The sequence below is a fragment of the Alexandromys fortis genome, unplaced genomic scaffold (genome assembly GCF_014885135.2).
Source record: "Alexandromys fortis isolate MF-2015 unplaced genomic scaffold, M_Fortis_MF-2015_v1.1 scaffold_230, whole genome shotgun sequence".
Lineage (NCBI taxonomy): Eukaryota > Metazoa > Chordata > Mammalia > Rodentia > Cricetidae > Alexandromys > Alexandromys fortis.
This window is the reverse complement of record NW_026068206.1, coordinates 1,009,451-1,033,478: the sequence shown is the minus strand read 5'-3', so window position 1 is coordinate 1,033,478 and position 24,028 is coordinate 1,009,451. Positions and strand designations below refer to the sequence as shown.

At 36.5% G+C, this 24,028-nt stretch overlaps 1 protein-coding gene across 1 annotated transcript in view; it reads left to right on the top strand.

Annotated features, from left to right (window-relative positions):
- Positions 1 to 11,431: 11,431 nt before the first annotated feature.
- The window catches only part of Dach2 (dachshund family transcription factor 2), a 537,829-nt gene continuing 525,232 nt past the window's right edge, over positions 11,432 to 24,028 (top strand). Inside the window, exon 1 of the mRNA XM_050130221.1 lies at positions 11,432 to 12,099. Coding sequence (XP_049986178.1) covers positions 11,591 to 12,099 — 509 coding nt within the window. The 5' untranslated portion in view covers positions 11,432 to 11,590. The remainder of the gene's footprint in view (positions 12,100 to 24,028) is intronic.

Genomic DNA, 24,028 nt, shown 5'->3' with positions numbered 1-24,028 from the left:
TGTTCTGGCTTGATGGGAGCCTAGCCAGTTTGGATGTTCACCTACCTAGACATGGACGGAGGGGGGAGGACCTTGGACTTTCCACAGGGCAGGGAACCATGACTGCTCTTTGGATAGGAGAGGGAGGAGTGGGGGGAGGGGGAGAAGAGAGGGGGGAGGGGGAGAAGAGTGGGGGGAGGGGGAGAAGAGTGGGGGGAGGGGGAGGGAAAAGGGAGGCTGGGAGGAGGCGGAAACTTTTTTTTCTTATTCTCAATAAAATAAAAAAAAGGATAAAAAAAAAGAATTTCCACTTTTTCTCTTAAGGGAAGCACTTTAGGTTTTATCTTTGGTATATCTAATTTGCCAGTATCATTGTGCTTGCACTTTGGGTCTGTTATTAAGGAAAGTAAGGGTTATTTGAATAGAAGCATTGCAATATTTTGGCAGTCAGTATGATAACCAAGATGACTATTCAGTGACGAATGGGCTACTAGCATAGCAAGCAGCCTAGATGCACTAAACAAAGAGATGATTCAGATCCTGTGTGGGATCACATAGATTGGAGCAGAGTGGCAGGAGATGTCATCAGCTTACCAAGAATGACAAGCAATTTAATACTCATGAATTGGGTATATCTGAAATTTTCCATTAATATTTTTGGATACCAATTGACTGTGGGTAGCTGAGACTACAGGAAGTGAAACTGGATGGCAGGAAGAGTGCTATATAACCACACCATGCTTAAAATAACCATTTGAAAAAAATGCTGTTTGGGTTAAAAAAAAATTGAAATAATTCTTTAATAATCTGAAAGTGGGGAAGGGGAGAGAAATGGGAGGCTGGGAGGAGGCCGAATTTTTTTTTTCAATAAAAAAAAGAAGAACACAATTTGTGTTGGAAAATCTTATGGAAATCATTTATGGCATTTTCATATAGTTGTTTTATTTGTATTGCTCTATGATATTTTATTTTGTGAATAAAGTAGAATTTGCTTAAAAAATAATCTGAAAGTGTAGTTACCACTAAAAAATCCCCTAAATACTGATAACAAAAACAATCATCCTCTTACTCATAAAAATTAAATCTGTAATATATGATAAATTTATAGACTTTGCTTCAAAATTAGCAATAACAATCATTTATATAGCCTACAAGCACATATATGCAAACATGATAGATATGCAAGCTTGGTTCCAGACCACCACAATAAAATAAATTTTCTAATTAAAAGAGCCATACAGTGTTTTTATTTCCTAGTATATGTAAAAGTTATATTTATACCAAAGTACATGTATACAGCATCAAGTGTGTTGAAGCATTATATATAAAAAGTAACACATCAATTAAATTATTTTATTACTAAAAGTATATGATGTTAGCATTTGCTGTTAGGAAAAAATAACAAAAGATATAATTTATGTAACATTCCCACAAACTGTAAATTTCTAAAAACCATACTATAAAGCACATTAGGATTCATTGTATAATATTAACCTATTCACTCATTTAAGAAATGTGTATGAACAGCAACTATAACCCAAGCCCAATAATTGGCCCTTGAAATATCATACTGATTAATATAAAAATGATACCTAATCTTGTTTAACCTAATTCTAGGTCATGACCTAAGGCTCTAAGTTCCACGTGTTTTAAGAAAGGCACAGTTACCATAAACGTTCAGAAAAAAAGAGATCCTATTTCTGGCTAAGAATAAAAAGAGATCCTATTTCATGGCACTGCATCGGAATTTAGTTTTATTGCATGACTATGCTTTGAGTAAACAGAGAAGAAGTGTGCACTCTATATAGAAAGATGGTAGATCTGAAGATTAGCACCAGGTTGAAAACATTGTAAGGAATTTAAGTATTATGAAATGTGATACCCATTTATTTGTGTTCAAGCAACATGTCACTATCTGAGGAAATGAAGAAGAGATAAATCAAAGATGTAGCATAATCCTAAAGAATTAGACATTTAACTGATATTCAAATGGAGTAATAATGAAGATTTTTAAAAAAGAGCATAGCAAAATTTCATTAACAAATAGTGTCATCTGGCATAGTCGCCTGGGTCTATAATCCTAATGTCTGGGAGACTGAGGCAGCGGGAAATAGAAGCTCAAATCACCTGACAAATATTGGGAGATCTTGTCTAGAAAAAATATAAGAAAAAAGTGTGGTGTGGGAAGTCCTTCTGTCTATGTGTTGATTTTATTGGTTAGTGAATAAAGAAACAACTTTGGCCTCTGATAGGGCAGACTAGAGCTATGTGGGGAAAACTAAACTGAATGCTGGGAGAAAAAAGGCAGAGTCAGTGAGAATGCATGTAGCCTCGCCAGAGGGAGACGCTGGATGGAACCTTGCCAGTAAGCCCCATCTACGTGGCAATACACAGATTAAAGGAGATGGGTTAATTTAAGATATAAGAGTAAGCCAGAAATATGCCTAAGCTGTTGGCCAAACAGTATTGTAAATAATATAATTTCTGAGTGATTATTTCGTGGTTTGGGCATCTGGGAATGAACAAGCAGCCTCCACCTACAGAAATGTAGAAAAATGGAGAAATAAATTAATCTTATATCCTTTGCAAAAGTAGAAAAGGAAGCACTGGAAGTAACAAGATTGAGAAAGATAATTACTATGATGATACAAAAGCATGACAGATCAGATCAGTGAAGTTTTTAACATTGAAAATGGGAAGGTGTGGAAAACTTTTGAGTGACTGATTGATGAAGTATATAATGGGTAGAGAGAAGTCAAAGAATTCTCTCTAGTACCCGTTTGTGGTAGCTAGTTGCATGGAGAAAGCTTTTAAACGATTGGAAAAGAAGTTAATGGGCTTGTGGAGATGGCAGAGTGGGTCAAAGCACTTGTATAAGATTGAAGATCAGGGTTTGAATCTCCAGTATCCACTTCAATAGGTGAGTATGGTGGCCCTCTTATAATCCTGGTGCTTGGGAGATAAGAGACCAGGATCGTCCGAGAAAGCTGGTTAGATTGACTGCCTAAAATGTAGATCTCTGGGTTCAACTGAGAGAGCCTCTCTCCATATGTAGCGTGGGCAGCAATTAAGGATGGCATGCTATGTTAGCCTTGGGCCTTTACATGAACACCCATTCGCACTTACCCCTATACACATGTGCACCATTACACATTTGAACACATATGCATGTACACCACACACACATCCATATGACAAAAAGATAAATGAAGTTAAACACAGTGGCATACACCTGAAGTCTTACTGCTAAGGAGGTGAAGGCAAGAGAATCACAAATTTGAGGCAAACTTGATTAGACAGATAGGTAGATATCAGAAATGAAAAACAAAGACCAGATTAACAGGGGCTAGAATAGTTAATTCAATTCTGGGTAGCTTGAATTTGAGATGACCATAGCACACACTCTTGGAGACATTGTATTCTTTTCACATATGTTTTTTTAATTTATTTTATTTTTTTAAATATGTGCATTGGTGTGTGGATATGTGTACTGTCTATGTGTTAGGGTTTCTATTGCTGTCAAGAGGCATCATAACCATGGTAACTCTTATAAAAGAAAATACTGAATTTGGGTAGTGGCTTAGAGTTCAGAGGTTCAGTCCATTATCATCATGGTGGAACATGGTGGCATGCAGGCCAACATGGTGCTGGAGAGGTAACAGAGTTCTATATCTAGTAGGCAAAGAAAGTCAATGGAGACACTGGGCAGCATCTTGAGCATAGGAAACATCAAAGTATATAGGCATAATGACAGACTTCCTCTAACGAGGCCATATTCACTGCAACAATGCCACACCTCCAAATAGTGTCACTCTCTATGATCGTATGGGGGCCAATTACATTCAAACTACAACATTCCCCTCCCCGGCTCCCATAAGCTTTTAACAATATCACAATGCAAAATGCATTTAGTCCAACTTCAAAAATCCCCATAGTCTATCAATGTTTAAAAGACCAAAGTTCTGTCTCTTCTGAGATTCATGTAATCTCTTAACTGTAATCCCCTGTAAAAATCAAAGTCAGAAAACAGATCACATACTTCCAATATGTAATGGCACAGGATATACATTACCGTTTCAAAACATAAAGAAGGAAGCATAGTGAGGAAATATGGGACCAAAGCAAGACCACAACCAGCTGGGTGAACTCCAAACTCTGCGTCTCCAAGTCTGATGTCAAAACTCTCTTCATATCTCCAGCTCTGTTCAGCTTTGTTGACTGCAACACACTTTTTTCTCTTGGGCTTGTTCCATTCCCTGTTAGCATCTCTCCTTGGCAGGTATCCCACAACTCTGGCATCTCTAACATCATGGGTATGCCAAGTCAATCCAGGCTTCAATTTCACAGCTTCATGCAATGGCCTTTCTAGGCCTTCATTTAGAGACGCCCCTGACACATGCCTGGCTTCAATGGCTTTCCCTAGATGTGGAGGCAAATTCTATACTTAACTTTAAATCCAGAACCGTGTGGCCAAAGCTACCAAGATCTGCTGCTTTCTGGGGCTGTAACATAGCCTCCTCATTTAATTACATCTTAATGAGCTTTCTTCCCTTCACTGCCTAAGCTTGGCTGTCCTGAAACTTGCTCTGTAGACAAGGCTGTCTTCAAACTCAGAGATTTGCCAGCCTCTGCTTTTCTTTAGTTACTTTTAAGAAGTTGGAAATTTAGCTAGGTGGGCACTTTTCCTGAGGTCACCATTACCTTTATTCCATTTCTTAATCTGTTTATCTCCTTATACATAGGATTTGCTCTATTTCATTTCCTGGTGCCCCTTTTCTAAGTCTGTACATTTGTATTTTTATTTGCTCAGCTTGCTCCTTTTCATTATAAGTCTTTATTAGAGTAAACACTAATAACCACAGCATAGAGTCTATACTAGGCTGTTTTGAGATTTCCTCTGTCAATGAAATTAATCCCAAACTCTTCACTTTATGCTTAGGCAGACTCTTTGGACAAGGGCAAAAAATAGCCACAGTCTTCACCAAATATCACATGAAAGATCTCTAGGTAACATACCAGCGTTCTTCTCCTCTGAAACCTCTTACTTCCCACAGTTCAAATCACTGTCAAAACCATTGTGTTTCGTGCTCATACTAGTATGGTCCATTAAGCAGTGCTTACACAATTCCACTGTTTTCCTAACCCATAGTACTAAAGCCCAAATTCCTCCAAACAAAAGCATGGTCAGGCCTATGAAAGAATACCACACTCCCTGATACCAACTTCTGTCTTAGTTAGGATCTCGATTTCTGTGAAGAGACACCATGACCACATTAACATTTATAAAGGAAAACATTTAATTGAGGTGGCAGCTTACAGTTAAGGGGTTCAGTCTATTACCATCATGGCTGGGAGCAAGGCGGGCATGGCAGCATGCAGACAGACACGGTGCTGGAGAAGTAGCTGAGAGTTCTATATCTTGCAGGTGACAGGAAAGTGTCGGAATGTCACATTGAGTGAAATTTGAGCAAAAGATACGTCAAAGCCTGCCCCCACTGTAACACACTTCATCTAACAATGCTATACCCACTCCAATAAAGCCACACCTCCTAAAAGTGCCACCTTCTATGAGTTTATGAGGACCAATTACATTCAAACTACCACATGCAAATAAGTGGAGGTGCCCACAGCTGTCATAAGAGGGTATCAGATAAGCAGTAAGTGGCGCTGCAGGCTTTTATGAGTGCTGAGAATTAACTTCAGTCCTCTAATAGAGCAGTAAGAGCTCTTCAGCCATGGAGACATTTGATTTTATAGGAGAATTTTGAGAAAGTCAGATATGAGATTTGGGGAAATCCATTAGGCTGGTAGTGTTGAAGCTACAGACAATTGGTGAAATTATTATCAGTAATTATCCATCAGGAGCTTTACATTTTCAGTGAAAGTGGAAAATGTGTATAAAAGAGAAATATTTGGTAATTGCAAGGTCAAAAAGCAAAGAGATAGGGTTTTAAGAATGATCACTATTGAAAGACCACAAAATTAGGTATATGGAATGGTATGGAGGGAGGAAAGGAAAGGGAAAAATAATATAATTATGGTATAATGTCAGAAAATAAAAGAAATAATAATGTTAAAATATATAGTATAGAAAGGTGCAGAATATTAAAGGACGAAGATTTAGAAAAACAAATTTGGATTAGTGTTTAGCAGGACAGTGATCATGTCTGGTACAGTAATTTCAGCTGTGTGCTATTAAGAATTAAATTGCAAAAGGGTAAGATCAAAAGTGTAGTAAAAAGGGAAACAATTTGAAGGAGCTGAGATTTTCAAAACGTTTGAAGAATCTGCATGAGAACAAATGGATCTCAATGTTTTGCCATCATCAGAGTCATCTCTAGATTTTGTTTAAACTCAAATTTCTAGACCTCATCGTCTAGAGAGTCTATCTTAGCGGGTCTTTATTATGGGAAAACAGTCTATATGTCTGTCAAGTACCCAGCTGAAGCTAATGCCAGGGGCTTGGGGACAACACTGAGAATTATTGCTTAAGGTTTAGAGACTGTTTTTGTTTTCTTTCATTCAAAGTCTTGTGATTTATTTTAATAATAAAAGGAGTAAAAATAAGCAGAGAGGGATACATTGCTGATGCAAAAGAGACTGGACTAGGGAATGAAATTGATTGGTGGCCTGAGGGATACAAAGGGGTCAAATATGTAAAGGAAGGCAGTGGAGGAAGTTTTCTATTTTCTGAGGGACACAGAGAGTCTAAGTAGATCAGAGACACGAAGAACAAAAAGTATTTCAGAAGAGAGAAGGGAGCCTTCCTTTGTGGTAAAAGCATACAGCAGTGCAAGGCAGAAACTGATGAGAACAGAAGGAACTGTGGTTTATAAAGGTTGAAGCAGATGCTCCTGTGAATTCTATAGGGAGTCAGCAAATGAAACCATATCTAGTATTAGCAGGATTCCAGATGAAGTTCAAATGGCTCCAATCTGAATAGTTCTAAGGGGGAAATACATCATGAAGTGTAAATGAAATTTCAATTTAAAGAATAAATTTTAATTAAATTCTTTAACGTATGATACCCTGTATTACACTGTCTATTATGCCTAGACAGTGGAGTATAAGGTATATTATATTAAAGGATAGAAAAGATCTGTATTTTTTATAAATTTATTTATTTTACAACCTGACTGCAATTTCCCCTCCCTCCTTTCCTACCTGTACCTCCTCCTAACCCCTCTCTGTTCCCATGCCCCAAACTGCTCCTCTGTTTCTGCTTAAGAAAAAGCAGGCCTCCCATAAATATCAACAAAACATAAGACCTGTATTTTGTGAGGTTTTTAAAAGATGTTTTTGTATTTCAGATCATTTTTCCTTTAATCCTCTCATTTTTAGCTGTTAATTCTCTTGATTTTGACAAATTCTTTTCTTTATTTTAAAAATTATTTACTTATTTTTTATGTGCATTTGTGCTTTGCCTGCATGTATGTCTGCATGAGGATGTCGGATCCCCTGGAACTGGAGTTGAAGATAGCTGTGAGTTGCCATGTGGATGCTGGGAATTAGGTCCTCTGGAAGAACAACCACTGCTCTTAACTTTTGAGCGAACTCTCCAGACCTAAGAAATTCTTTTCTTGTCCCAATGTCCCATCTCTTCCACTTTAACTTTCCTTAGAATTCATCTTCAATATAACCTTGTAACTGAAAGTGGAAAAGGGGCACAGTATAGATGATCATTTTGCAGCCAGTGTCCTGGGAATAGATTGTGTTTGTAAGGAGCACCCACAGGATTTCTCTGTGGGTTTCAAATAGTAGTATCATTTCCTTGGGATGTGCGTAAATCCCTTCAAATAGTCCCAGATATTTTGCAGTTCTATTCAAGCTAGCACGTGTGTGTGTGTGTGTGTGTGTGTGTGTGTGTGTGTGTGTGTGTGTATGTATGTATGTGTAAAATTCTTATATGGAATACAGGTCTGGTCTTCATTCTCCAGTGTACAGCCCTGTATCCACACCTAAATGGGGGTAGTAGTAAGTGGAGTTAAAAAAGACGACATGAGTTGGCAGGAGGATGTGGTGGTGGTGGTCTGGGAGGAGTTGGATAGTGTAGTAGGGGGTGGATATGATCAAAATATACTGCACATATGTTAAGGTTAAGGCACTTGTTGAGCCTGAGGACTTGAGCTGGATCTCAGACTGACAAGGCAGAAAGAAAGAACTGATTCTGAATACACATTAAAGAAATAACATGTAATAAATAAAAACATAGAGCTGGAGAAATAGATCAGCAGTTAGGAGGATTTGCAAAGGACACATGCTGGATTTCCAGAAGTCACATGGCAGCTTAAAACTGTCCTTAAGTCTTGTTTTAGGGGACTTTAATGCCCTCTTCTGGCCTCTGTGGGTACCAGGTCTGCATATGGTGGTGCACATATAGGCAAACATGTAAAGATAAATACATCTTTTAAAATTTATATTTATTGAGGTATCTTTATTTCATAGGCTATGCTAAAAAAGTGGTACATTTTGCTAATGTTTACAACTAAGTACCCCCTCCTAATTGAATATGAATTATAATAAAATGTGAATTTCAAACTAAGGTAAAGAAGCAGTAGCTGTTTTGTTTTAGGACATTAAATAATTAAATTCATTGTACTAGAACTAGTGCCATCTAGAACTCTCACTTATAAGAAATGCTATCTGCCTGAATTAATTTTATTCATATTTACTTCAGTGGCTAGCTTCTATCTGGTATGAATTCACAAACCTTGAATATTTCTTTATTGTTCATGTAGCTCATATCGTCTCCCAAAGGTACTCTATTTACTATAGCCCTTACGATTTTATACTTCTTCATTTAGTTCCCATCTTACAAGGTGTTGATATGTAAAACTTCTTCAGGTCTTGTAGAAACTCAGGCTTATTTAGAAATATGTTATCTATTGAAGGTAGTAACATCAAAAGAGAAGAAAATGAAACTCTGTATGTGGAATCTGATTATCTCAGTCTCAAAGCATAGATAGTAGTAACAGAAATAAAGCCATCAAAGCATCAAGAAACTCAGAGGCACATCATCTGGAGTCTGGATCGAGCTGTTTTTTAAGTTACAATCATGACTTGAAACGACCATGTTTATTTTCTACAGGACTGAAATAGAAAGACATACAAGTAATGAAACCAAGAGTATTTTGTCCATTTAAGGCTTGCAAGAACTGCCAATCCTTCAATGATCACTGTCCAACTAGCATTAATTTCTGGCTACAAAACATTGCTACAAACCTATTACATGAAAATATATGACTTTTAATTCTTCCAAGCTCTCTTTGAACATCAAAATGTATTTGTTTTCTAATACAAAAGCAATGATTACAGCTTGTTCCAGTTTTTCATTCTATATTTAATAACTGCTTAATTATGAAATAATCAAACATCCCTGTAATGTCCTGTTGCTGAACATTCCCAGTGACTATAAAAGTCTTCCTAATGCAGTTGCAGCAGTATAACAGGGAGCTGCTTGTCCTGATCATCAGTATAATTAGAGTTTTTTTCAAATCAAACTTTGTATCGCATTTATTCTCCTGGAAATTTTTACTGCAATATAACCAGAGGTAAGTTGTTTCACTACATCGTTAACAGATATTCTGTCAAAACATCTCTTGCACAGATTTTACATTTCTTTTAAAAAGTAACAACTAATAAACACTAACCAATATGTCAGTGGTGTTATACTGTTTTTGTTGTGGAAACCTTTTTTGCTTTGCTCTATCTTCTCAATGCCTCATATCTTCTCATTTTTTTTTCCAAGATTGTAGCAAGTGAGCAAAGCAATTTCATGCCTTTAAAAACGATTTGTGATTGACTATATTCCAATCTGTTGTTAGAGTTGCTTATTCCTGTATTCCAAAAGGCACTATCATCACTACTTCTTCACATTTTGACCTCATTCAATTTGAAATAAGACACTATGAAGAGATTCAAAAGAACATTTGTAATACAAGCTTGTAGATAGAGACGAAATATCTTACTTAGGGCATTTTTGACTTAGGAAGTGAAGAAAAGGAACAGAACATTTCTACTCCCCCTCTTAGATACTGGTAAGTACAACTAGCACTAATAAAACTCAGCAAGTTTCTAAAAGTATTTATGTTCTGAAAGAGAATCAGAAAAGTTATGTAGCTGTGTTGGTGGTAAGTTTTGTAAACAAATGAAGCCTGAATTCAACACAGTATCTACCAGCTTTTCCAGGAAAGGAAAGTGAAATGAATACTTGGCAGTTCAATCAAACCTTGACAAGGAATTTAAACAACTAGGATAAGGTGTCTTAACTGTGATATGTTGTGTGGAAATGATAATGCTTTTCTTCAGGCAACCGTACCCTACTCAGGCATTTTATTTCCTGTGTGTTCTTGTTGTTAAGTGTAGAGCATTTGATAGGTAGAGGAAAAACCCTGAGCTACCATTTAAGATATAGAGTCTTTGGAATGCCAGGGCCACTCACTAGTCTTCTGACCCTGTTTGTGAGGGAGAAAAAAAAAAGCTATGTTCCAGAGTGTTAACAACTGTCCCTATAAACTGTGTAAGGTTTTGAGTCATTAGGTAACTTTAGAGCAAGATGCTTTCAAGACTAAGGTACAAGAGCGCGCGCGCGCGCGCACACACACACACACACACACACACACACACACTCACATAAGCGCTCCCCCCCCCCCCCCCCCCCCCACGGACACACAAAACAAAACAAAACCCTTGTCTGTTTCAGGACAGTGGCGGAAGCTGTAAAACAATCTTCCCATCTGCCGCTGAGGCCCCCCACCGCGCTTCCTGAATGCCCCTGAGTAGCAGCAAAGTCGCGCCCAGCAACTCTTAAAGGAAAGGAGTTGGAGAAGTCTGGGAAGCGGACCTGTGGGCGGCGGATGAGGACGAAATCACAGCAAGTGAGCGAGGTGCCTAGGAGAAAGGCTGAGTTGTTCATTTGTGAACTCACTGAACTCTTTCTCCTGGATGTTCAGTGGAGGCACCTCTGCGCCCCGCTGAGTTCGGGAGAAATGTGCTCGTCGAATTAGAGCTAAGTCACTTTTTCCTTCACCAAACTCGGTGCGGGATGGCTGGAGGTGTGGGGTGAAGGAAATACATTCTAGTCCCGCTTGTGACCCCCCACTAATCCTCTACTTCGGAGAAGACAGCTTGGAAACCTAGTTTCCTCCTAGACCTGTGCACGACAATCGGACTCTGCTCAGAAGGCCAGGCGGTTGGCGAAGGTCCTACACCGCCCCCTTCTCGTACACCACTTCCAGTTACTGAAAGCCCGAACGGCCTCAGGTAGGCAGGGGCTGGCTGGGGAGTCTCCACCCCTCGCTGGCGGCAGCCATTCGGCGCACGCGGGCGCTGAGGGGGTGGGGCCCATTGGCTGGGGGGCGCTGCCAGTCTCGGGAGGGGGTGTGGTGGGGGTGGGCTCTAGGGCCGCCGCGGGTCGAGGCAGCTCACTGTGTGTGTCGGGTGGTGGATGAGCTGGAGCTGGAGCCAGCCAGCTTCTGACTTACAAACTGTTCTGAGAGTGGGAACGTGCCTGAGAAAGATATAGAGAGTCAGTGAGTGAGTGCGAGGGGACCTAGAGGAGTCAGGGCGAGTAAGCGAGGGCCCTAAGAGCTAGGCTCCAGACAGAGTGACCATGGCTGTCTCTGCACCTCCGGTGATCTCTGCAACTTCCAGCAGCGCCGGCGTCCCGGGGGGTTTATTCCGCGCTGAACCTCTGTATTCGTCTCCAGGGGAGCCCCCGCGTCTAGCCCCTAATCTGATCAACAGTTTCATGGCCAATAACCACAGTGGCAGTGTCGGGGGTGGCGGGATTGGTGGTGGCAGCGCTGGCAGCAGCAACACCAACAGTAACGAGTGCCGGATGGTCGACATGCACGGAGTGAAGGTGGCTTCATTCCTGATGGACGGCCAGGAACTGATCTGCCTGCCGCAAGTCTTTGATCTTTTCCTCAAGCACCTGGTGGGAGGGTTGCACACGGTGTACACTAAACTGAAGAGACTGGACATATCCCCTGTGGTGTGTACTGTGGAGCAAGTTCGAATCCTTCGCGGGCTGGGGGCCATTCAGCCAGGGGTGAACCGCTGCAAACTCATCACCAGAAAAGACTTCGAAACTTTGTTCACCGATTGCACAAATGCCAGGTGAGACAATCATTTCTTGACTCTCTCGCTTCTTACCCTCTTCTGCATGTCTTATCACTCATCCAACTTTGTCTTTAGAGTCTAAGTCCTGCTTCTTCGCACAGTTATCGGCGGGGTAGAGAGGATTAGAAGGGCTCATTAGTTGGCAGTCCTTTCTAGACTGCGCTCTGTGGTAGGATTCCAGTCTGAAAGAGTCCCGCACAAACTTCAGCTGCAATCCTCCACTGAAACTTTACAGTCTTTCGCCTATGTCTTGCATGGCTTTTTTTTTTTTTTTTTGGCTGCTTGTGGTAGTTATTTTCTTTATTTGATGTTCTTTCCTGCTCTTTTGTGGCCATACGGGTCGGACAGTTTTTCTGCTGAACACGGACACTAAGGGCTTTCTTGGGGTTGTGGTTGTGGTTGTGATCGGGGGCTAGCTGAGCTGTAACCTGGGCTCCTAAGCTGGCAACTGAGAAAACAGCTTTTAGGGGCTGCAGGGGAACGGAAGTCTAGAATCCATCCCAGAGGGTGATTTGATCCCCATCCTGTATGTTTGTTGTGAAAGTGTATGGGATGCATGTGCTGTGATGGTGGAGGTGTGTGTGTGTGTTTGTGTGTGTGTGTGTGTGTGTGTGTGAGAAAGAGAGAGAGAGAGAGAGAGAGAGAGAGAGAGCGCATGTGTGTGTGTGTGTGTGTGTGTGTGTGTGTGCCTGTGACACGCGCTGTCTTGTAGAAGTACCTCTAGTAAGGACATATGCTCATGCCCGCTGTGCAAAGCTCCCTGGTGCACGGAAAAGTAGATGAGTCTTATTTTTTACAAAATGGCTAGGACAGATGCCATTTTCCTGGAATCCTCCCTTTTGGGCCACCTGCAGAGGTTAATGTGGGGCATGACAAACTGGGGCTAAGACTAGGCAGAAGCTTGGTGCTGAAGTTAGTAGGCTTTTTTATTTTTTTTTAATTTTTTAATTTTTTTTTGAGAGTATCTACCAGCTCCTCCACCGCAGACAAACCAGTTGGAAGAATCCCATTTCTCCTAAGAGAGGATTGTTTAACCAGTAATAGATAGCTTCTCAGGTCATAAGTATATCCCCTCCATATCACAGTTTAGAAGTATATTGGAGACTAAATGTTCATTTGCACTCCGAAGCCACTTAGGGGAATGAAAAGAAAAAGAAACTGCTTTGAGAAATTTGACATTCAAAAATATAATTTAGGCTTCTCAATGTTTATTCCATTTCTTGTCTGGCAATATCTTCAGAAAGTAATCATTTGACATATGAGATTAATATACAAATGGAGAAATCACAATTCATGGATGGAAAAGGGGGCAAAGAGCTTTGCTGTAAAGCAGTAACATAGTTTATCATTTTATAAAGAACTTCTGCTGAGGTCTATGACTTTAAATGATTACATTTCTGGGTCTGTGGACTGAAACTGCAACTACATTGTCATGTCATTTGTAAAATCCAAATTGCTATCTTTAGCGGAAATGTACTGGCAATGTATCGGCAAACTGTTGCTTACTAGTACAATAAATAACAGTGCTACAGAACTTATAAGAGAATCCTTTCTTGTTCTTTTGAGCAACGATCTTCTGTGTGCAAGCAACCGAACAGAAACCAGTTCATATGGAAGCTCCTACCTGATTCGCATGTAAGGCTTACAAACCTGGCTTATAGATGAACTTTTCATAAGGTATAGGGTGAAGCATTCCAAAGATGAACATTTTCTTAATGGCTTTAAAACTCAAAGGGTGAAAACCTCCTTCATGGTTTTAAAAATAGAAATATTTTATAAAAAATTGAAAAATTTTATTTTGACTGCAAAGAATATTACTAATATACAAACTCAGTGAGCTACTAGAAGTTCTGATGGAAGCCATGTGATTCCTTTACGGATATTCAGACACACTCATGACAAATAACTGGAGACAGGAAAAGCCATTTTCATCTTTCTCCTTCACCATCTCTCTGCTTCCTCCTTTCCTTGTCTTAGACTCCCTTCCCCTCCCCCACATGTTCATTCCTAAAGTGCAAAACTTTATACAGGTATTATTTTCCTTTGTGAATAATTGATTCTTTCATTCATTTTTGAGAAATAGTTATGGATTTCACTCTAAAAGTAAATAGGTTATCATTTTATTGTGATTTTGATTGTTTTCATGAATAAGAACTTTTCTTAAATTGAGAGATACCAAAGAGAAAAATGATAAATTACTTAGTATTCCGAGATAGGTAATTTTATACTGTTTTGGGACTCTGCTATAATATGTTTTAGGTTACTGTTTTTATCTGATTAAGCTTTATTTATTCCTTAAAATTTTCATATCTAACAGTTTTACTTGATTTTATATAAAACAATTATAGGAAAGTATTAAATATGAGGAAATCATTTGTGACAATGCTTTGTGCATTCTGTTACATTTTATAATATGTTTTGAATAATTGTCTTGCAAGCATTAGAATCTACAATTGTGAAAATTATGAAAAATATTTTATGTATATAATACACAAAGAAGGTGAGGAAAACAACCAGACAGAAATACATATAACAAATACATTATAATTTTTGATAGAGAAAAAGTACAATTACTGTAATGAATCTAATTAATGATAAAATAACATGAGCAAATTTTACTGATGCACATACCCTCATAAATGTGTTAATAAATTTGCAAAATTTGATGCTTATGAAAAAGGCTTCATGACTGTAGATGTCATTGTTTATATGATCTATTACTTTAAATACAATCTGAAGTTAGTGTTCAGGTCTATAATATTTCTGTGACTTTAATTCAGTTAAAAGGAAACTAAGGGGTATAAATAGTCACTAGGTTCAGAATAATAGCATAAAGACCGTGAGACACAAGGTCATTAAGAGAAAAAAAATGCAGTGAAAGAGCAGAATTCTGTCATAAGGAGGGGAAGATCAAATAAACGTACCCAGGAAGAGGAGTGATGTTCCCAATGTAGACTTGCCTAAAGAGGATTCTTCCTCAGGATTCATGACTTACCTCTTCTAGCTAAAGGTGAAGGGGAGGAGAGTACAGAGGAAAAAGTATACATTCAGTTGAGTGTAAACACATTCTGATGGATATAATTTCATAAGATACTGTCGAAGGCCTATTATTGTAATGATACTTTTGGCATTTTTTCCCGAATAATAAGCATACTTCTTCTTTGTCAAATATTTGGTGACGGGTATGTGTCCTGACTAGAATGTTTTAATTTGTATTCTTCTCTATGTTATCTCATATAAAATTGATCATTTCAAATTTCTTATTTTCAGAAACTCTAATATATTGCCTTGAAGTTGCTTTTTGATATGGTTCAGTGCAATCCACATTGAAGAAACATGAGTGATCAATATCTATATGTATATATAACCATTTTTAATAGTACTCATGATAAGAACTCTATTAGTATCATTTGTTTTAGCCAGTTGTTGAAACACTCAAAGTTGTCTTCTCAGAAAAGAAGTTGTGAAATTATGTGCACTTCAACTGCTAGAGAATAGTGCAACAAAACTCGTGATCATTTATTTTTCTATTAGGTAAGGTGAGCTTTTTATCATTGCAATGATGCCTTTGAAAAGGGCTGTACAACATTTCTCTTTCTGTTCTTTTACTTGAAACTTAGTAATGAAGACATTATTTTGAAGATTTTTAAGAAAATGATGATTCAAAGATCCCCAATTATGGAAAAATATCTTCTTTTAAGATTTTGAAGACATTTTTTGTTTCATTGCTTTACAAGAAAATTTGGAAATTTTTATGGCAGAGAAGGCAAATTCAGATAGCCTATGTGTAAAATCTCTACTCTTTGTGTACTGGATCTTCCTTACTGCATTCTTCCTAATATACGAGCAGTCATATACTGAATGACAAATTGCTCTTACTAAATATGCAAATAGATCAATATATTCTAGTGATATCTCGTTTTACCCTACTTGCCTACATAAAAGTAACATTGCCAGATTTCAGGATCAACATTTTGTTTCATTTGGGGGGGAAAATTAATTAACTCTTATTCAGTCACAAGTAAAGCTAAATAAATGATTGTAAAAAACAAGAGTGTATGGTTAAGAAAACCTTACTATAATTATTTGGAGACATTATTTGACATTATTCAAACAAATTTGTCTTTACAATTGAAATTCCCAATGGTTCACTTAGATTTTATTTGACAGTATATACACAGAACACGTGGGGTTTTTGATGTTGGAGTAACTTAGTGTGAATTTAATGGCAATTATGATATTTAAACTGTTTTCAAATACTAGAAAGATGGTTATTGTAAGCACTCAACGAATTTGACTTTGCATTAAATCTCGATGCATCCGTTAGCGTTCACAATCCATACAGAGTAACATAGTTGACTGTTGTTTTGCACTGACAATAAAATTCAGCTTCATCAAGTTTTTAAAGAGCTTGTGTAACTTTCCTGGGCTGGTACTTAGTATTACAGCTATTTTCATAGATAATGAAACTGTTATAGAAATGAATCTGGGTAATGAATGCATGTCTCTTATTTCATAGAGTGGAGATGAGGTAGTCATTGTCTCTTAAAATCAGCCACATAACAGCAATCTTTAGTCTTCTATTAAGAGAATGCTGTTAATACTACAATTATAGCATTGCAGTCATATGTCAATGTATAAAACTTTAATGTTTATCTTCATTTTAAATGTACATTTCTTCCTACTTTTTAAAAAAAATTAGCTAGGTACTCTAGTTACTGACTGACTGTTCATGTTTACCTCACATATGTACATCTTAGGTGAGGCACGTGATAGAGCATATTTGGAGCTTTATATGTCATATTATTCTCAATTCACACACAGTACATGAATGTCAATAGGTAATTAGAATGTGATTGTCTTTTATGTCTTTTTATGTAAAAAATTCCTGCTATTTGAAGAAGGCATGAAGTTTGAATTATTTAATGCTATTTTAAGTAATCTTATTTTGTTTGGGTGCCTTAAAAATGCTTCTTGTAGATGAGTATAATTGTGATGATCCCTAATCACAATACTTTTCAGCTGGCAATATAGATCTCCAGTGTTTCCAAAGATAAATGCTATTTGGAATTTTCCCTTTTATGTATTTCAAATGTGCTTAAACCAACCTGGTTGATCTAAAATTGACTATATTGTGTTTATGGCTAAAAGTCATCCCGAAAGCAAAACAATTAGGTATTAATGATATTCTTGTTGCATATTCAAAAGATCTCTAGTAGCATTTTTTTCTTCCTCTTTTTTTCCATTTCACCAGCTCAACCTGCAAAACTCTTCACTGTCACATAAGATCACACAATTCTACAAAGATAAAACAACATTTAAACACATTTGTTTTGGAAGGGAAATTGAACATTTGCACCCAATAAGCCTGATTGTGGGACTGCATGCAAATTGTGTTTTGATTTATCTCTTTTACACTTTTTTCCATTTGAATTGATCTTGCATTAATTTCACCAAGCGGCTCTGTGAGGCTGCAGATGTTGCCCTGTGTTTAATAAATCAATGAGACAGATCTGAATGAATCACTTCAGATGGATTCTCTGCTCGGTTTGATGTCTAGATGTTATTCTTAGCTTGTTATCATGACAGATGCATTAATGTTCCCATACACTGCCAGCAATGTCAAAGAGATTGAAGCTTTTAAAGTGGCGGCATCCCTTTTTTTCATTTTCTGCTAGAACAACTACATTTATATTATTTTATATATTATCAGAGTAAAATATCAAAGCAGTCATAAGATTTTTCTGAGAAGGATTTTTAATTTTCATACTATTTTTTAACCATTTTTAAAATGGCAAAACAATATATTAGAAACTTAAATAGAGGGTAGATGCTTCATAATGCTGGTCCATTAATATTTAATCATGAAACAAAAAATGAGAATTAGTAATATATTATTGGAACACATTGAAAATTTCATTGTAAGTAGAATAATACTCTATACAAATTGATTATAGAAGGGTGTTAGTTTTTAAAGCCGTACTAATAAGCTTTTTGTTGGCTTAATGCAGCTGCAATATAGTTTTACCAAGGGATTTGGAACCCTTCAGTCTATTTATTGTGTATTAATCATTTCCTCACTTTGTGAGCCTGAAAAAAACCTTAGAAAATTTTATTACATCTTAGCATATATAATGTATTTATATTATGATTTTTGTGAACCATAAAACATTTTTAACCATAAGTGTGACCTCTGTAGTTTAATATCTTAGACTAGAGAAGAGCATATGCATACACCTAGAGGACCTTCATATAATTATATTGACGTTACTTCCCTTCATTAAACATCATAACTTCCTTCCTTTCACATTTAACCTCTTGTCTCATTATATTGATTTTCAGAGAAAAATAAGTGTCAACTGACATGAAACACGGATGAGACAATATTGTAGGAGATCAACTTTTAAATTAGTATCAGATATTTGAAAATGAAAAAAATTCAAAGGAAATTCCGTCTTTGATTTGTTTATTTTTGCCACGAATATATATTTTAAGACAGCAACATTTAAGGCTGGGGGTGTGGCTTGAGGGTCTGTCACCTGACTAGCATGTGCAACGCCTGGAACTTCATCATCAGCATATATAATGAATAGGTTTTTAGAAAGAGATTCTCTTTATAGAAATTTATAACATTCTTTAAACACCAGTGTATTGTTAATTTGACTAGGACATCAAGAAACAATGTGAAATGATGAGGTTCAGATAATCAATCTTTCCAAAACTTTATCTTTAGGTAGTAATTTCAGAGGTTCACATGTGGCTTATGTGCTATAATCAAGTATGAAAAGAAAGTTATGAACTTAACCGAATAGTTATCTCGGTTCTTAAAACTTTGTTTAAAACCTGTGCATGTCTTTACTGTAATGTCTCATCTCTTTCTTTTTTAATGCTAAACTTATATATTATAATTGGTGAAATTATTATACCAAGACTGAGGATACAAGGTTCAACATAAATTATTTTATATAAAATTGAATATAGCATATTTAAAGAGTAACTGAATTTTTTACATACAATAAAATCTAAGGAATCATTATTTCACTTCAGTAATATTAATCATAAAACATCACTAATCCTAATACTTTGTATATATTAGACATCACATCCACATTGGCGGAATGAATATAATCATATACGTATTTATTGTTTTTACACAATTATTTAAATTCATTTCTGCTCTTAACATAACTGCTACTTATAATTACACGAAGTGTGCAGTTGTAAGACATAACCCTGAAATTTTAAGTTCAGTGTAAAATCATTTATAATCATGCCGTAAAACTCTCATAAATACACATACAAAGGTATCAGCCTAATACACTGAATTAGATTCTTTGACATGAATTATGTTCTGATATAAATTATGACTTCTTAATGTTTTCTTTTACTGAAAGCCCAGGGGAAGTGTTCTAATGTTCTAAATAGGCAAGAATTAATAAATGGAAGAAGACTAATGCCATGAAATTATTTAGTTCTTTAGACTGGTACATTAGTGCAGCACGTGTGGTACTTGACTTGGGTGCCTCTTTTCAAACAGTAAATGCTTGTCTAAAAGGATTTGATAAGACAAGATTCCATCTTTCCTTCTCTAATGGAAACATAAGTATACTAAGAAACATGATTCATTTTCCCCAATTAATTTGAAGTCTCAGTAATATTCTAACTCAAATTTACATGAAGTATCTTCCCCATTACCTAATTAAAGGAATAATGTATTCTATCAATTAAAATTAGTTTTGAAAATTAAAAATTCTTTTTACATAGGAAACTTGAGTTTGAAATTATTTCTATCTATGTACTCTTTTGGCCATTGTGATTATTTAATATATTAGTGAAAACTCTATTGAAAAGTTTTTAATTGCACTACTGGAAAATAAATAGCATTGGAAAGTTTCAAAAATAATGACATACAGTGGTTTTATTTCTGTATGACCTTTTTCATTTCTATACCAATTTATTGCTTCCTATATAGTGCAGCGTGTATGTTAAGGTATTGAACATTCAATTGCATCTGTGTCCTATGATCTTATCAGGTTTCTGGCAACTGGTAACAGCATTTAAGTTACATTTGGTCTATGTGCTATTTATGTGATGGGTTAAAAAGAAAAAAAAAGAAGTAATATTGATCTGTCTCTGGATTAAAGTTTGAAATGGGCAACAGCCTGAACACAAAAGGCTTTTTTTTTATATGATTTCTCAGCTTGCCATTGATCTTCTAGTTTTATTGCATTCATTATTTATTAAAAGAATTTGCAAGCTAAACATAACGTTAAGCTAGTTTGCACACAGGGACCGCACTTAGGAAATTGAATGGAAATTGCATTAGAGATGAACATCTGTGCTATTTTTCCACTCATGTGTTTATGGGTTTGTATAAAAGGTGTATTGGATTAACAGTTATAACCATTATAGCTTACAGCAATATGTTAGATTCAGAGCTTTCAGATATTTTGGTAGAATTCTGTTTCCCACATTTGTCTAAATAGCATAGTATTGTCATAACAAATAGTATTTGGAGAAATTTAAATTATTATACCACTAATGCATTATTTTGGTAGAATTTCCACATTTGTCTAAATAACATAGTATTGCCATAACAAACAGTATTTGGATAAATTTAAATTATTATACCACTAATGCATTATTTATATTCTCTATCAGTTGTGTGATACTCTGTTGTACTAAAATAAAGTCATTAAAACAACTCCACAGTCATTGGGTAAAACTGTATCATCATCTCTTTTTGGCCTTCAGTAGTGCGGTATATAAATGAAGCCAACACAATCCCTATTCTAAGAATTATAAGTCAGTTTGTTTTCTTTTTTCCCAGTGTTACTGGAGAGTGACCCTAGAGCATTATACTTGCTAGGCAAGTACTCTACCCTGAGCTATACTGTGGGCCAAAGATAGTGGAGTTTAATGCCCTATTAAATTATTCATAAGAAAGCTTAACATAGCTACCCATAAGTTGTTATTTTGTATGTATGTTAGATGACTATCCTTATGAAAGTATATACATACAAACACTGAAACAGTATAAATATTAGGGAAACTTGACTTTGATTCAATTTCCATTAAGTTCAGTATTAAGAAATTTAGTTCTACCCAGTTGTCACCTAAAAGTTCATTTGAAGATATATGTCAGACTTCAAGGACTCTCTTTTTTGACTTATTGAAGGCATTTTTAAAATTAGTTATTTAAGTTTTGTGTTTTAAATAAATGAGACAGAAATGCTTCCTCATTCATTTTGATCCTGCATTATTGATCAGTTTTACTATGCTGTGTGTTTAGTAATTATGAATTATATACCATATGATATCAAGGCATATAAGAGCTACTATTTTTGTGGATGTATTATGTACTCATTTTTATATTTATCACATGTATATAATCACATTATCTCTCATCATAGTTACTAACTTAAACAATATTTGAGATTATAAATGTTTTGTACTAACACTTGTCAAGTAATCCCAAATTTTCATAGCCATATCTGAGTCATGTATATATTAGTAAACACTAGGATGTTTTGCATTATTTATAATAATACTAGGAGATCAAGCTAAAATAGTGGGAGATATTAAATATGTAATTATAGATGAACGTTTTGCTTCCATGTGAAGAAGCTTCAATTTATTTCTGTTATGAGTTTTAAATTAGTCCAATATTCTAGCTCAGAGTTTTATTTTTTGGTATGTTGTCCTGTGCAAGAATTTATTTCAAAAATTAATCTGAAATGATAAAAGGTTTTGTGTTTATTAAGAAGACATTCACCCTTAAACATAAGTAACTTTGGATAACACATTTATTCCCAGTATACACACACACACACACACACACACACACACACACACACACTACACACATTGATGTTAATGGGAAGCTTGCCATTTTGAAAATAGCCTGTAATCTACTAAACTTCTAAATTTATTTTGAGGAAAAATTTATGAGTACTTGCTAGGTTTTTTTTGAGGAAGACATAAAGGAAGTTCATTCATAGAAAAAGTTTACTGCATAGTACAGTTTATGCATAGTACACTAGTTTTTGGTTTCAGTTTATAAGCCAATTAGAGCACAAAGTTTGAACACATAACATCTATAGCGCATAATGTTTTCCTATTAAGTTAATTTGGTTATTCATTTCAGCATATATTTAGTAAGTACCTATTATGTGCAAGGCTGTTAATTTAATTTTTATTTTTCCATTCAATTATTTACACTTCCTTTCCTCCTCCCAATCCCCTCCCGTTCCACCACATCCCCTCCTCCCTCTCCCACCCTGCTTGAGAGAGGGCAGGGTACCTTGCCCTATGGGAAGTCCAAGGCCTTCCACCCTACATCCAGGCCTAGGAAGCTGTGCATTCATATAGACTAGGGTCCCAAAAGCCAGAACATGCCGTAAAAACAAGTCCCAGTGCCTTTATCAATGGCTTCTCAGTCAGGTGCAAGGCTATTTATGAAATGGATAGTCTTGTTTTTTGTTTACCGATAAACTAAGTTGAATTTTCTTATTACATAATTAACTTTCAGCTATATTCGTAGCATGTAGAGGGAAACCTCACATCACCTTTCCTTTTCTTTTTTTTATTTTATAGTTTGTTTGTTTGTTTATTTATTTATTTATTTATTTAAGATTTCTGTCTCTTCCCCGCCACCGCCTCCCATATCCCTCCCCCTCCTCCAATCTACTCCCCCTCTCTCATAAGCCTGAAGAGCAGTCAGGGTTCCCTGCCCTGTGGGGAGTCCAAGGACCACCCACTTCCATCCAGGTCTAGTAAGGTGAGCTTCCAAACAGCCTAGGCTCCCACAAACCCAGTATGTGCAGTAGGATCAAAACCCAGTGACATTGTTCTTGACTTCTCAGCAGTCCTCATTGTCTGCTATGTTCAGCGAGTCTGGTTTTATCCCATGCTTTTTCAGACCCAGGCCAGCTGGCCTTGGTGAGTTCCTTTTCTGTCTAAATAAAAAGAAAGATTTTAAATTTAACATAGTAAAATTAAATATGCAAAACAGTTATCAAGCAAGAATTATAGTTACAATATTTATATCTACTTTATCTTTTATCACAACTAAGAAAAACTATAACTATTTATTCTTCAACGCCATTAAAGACTCCCGAAGGATATAATATTACCTAAGTTAACAGGAAGTGCATTATGAGCAACTTCCAAAACTCGAGAATTGACAGACACATCTCGCTGCCTGGACAGTTACCTGAAGTTCTTCTGTAACATTGTAGGCTCCCGTCTTCAGCCTACTGGCCCATAGTATCTGTCAGATATTTCCATGAAGCAGGAAATTTAAAGATCTCTTATGCCTTGTACTGGCAAGGTCATCAGTTGCTTTCTTCTGTGTCCTGCAAAATGTGTGACAGTTCTTTCATGAAGCAGGAACCCTGACGGACTGTCTCACCTGTAGGCAAGTTCAGCAGTCATTTTTCTGTGGGTCCTGCATGTCCTGTTCATACAGCATAACATCAAGCAGTCCAGGCAAGAGCAGTTTTGTGTCCAAATGGATTGTTTAACAAACTCCATAAGCAGCCTCTTCGATGCCCATTTTCCTTTTGAAGTAATTGGTGCTGCCAGGAGCAGATGAGTCTCATTGTTATGAAAAGTCCCAAGTTCTTAAACATTTTAAATGCCATATTCTGTTAGTCTTAATAACTATCCATCTGAAATATATCTCTGTACATCTAGAAAACCAAAGTAACATGACTATGAGCTTGACCACTATAGATGACTATCTGTTAACTATCTGTAGTTTTAAATTATACATTACATTTTTTAAATGAGCTGCACAAACACAATGCCTTAATCAAGAGCAGAAATATACACATAACAAAATTGACCTTAAATTTGTATCAATAAACCAAGACCCATACTAATGCAAAGTATTAATCTCTCTCTCTCTCTCTCTCTCTCTCTC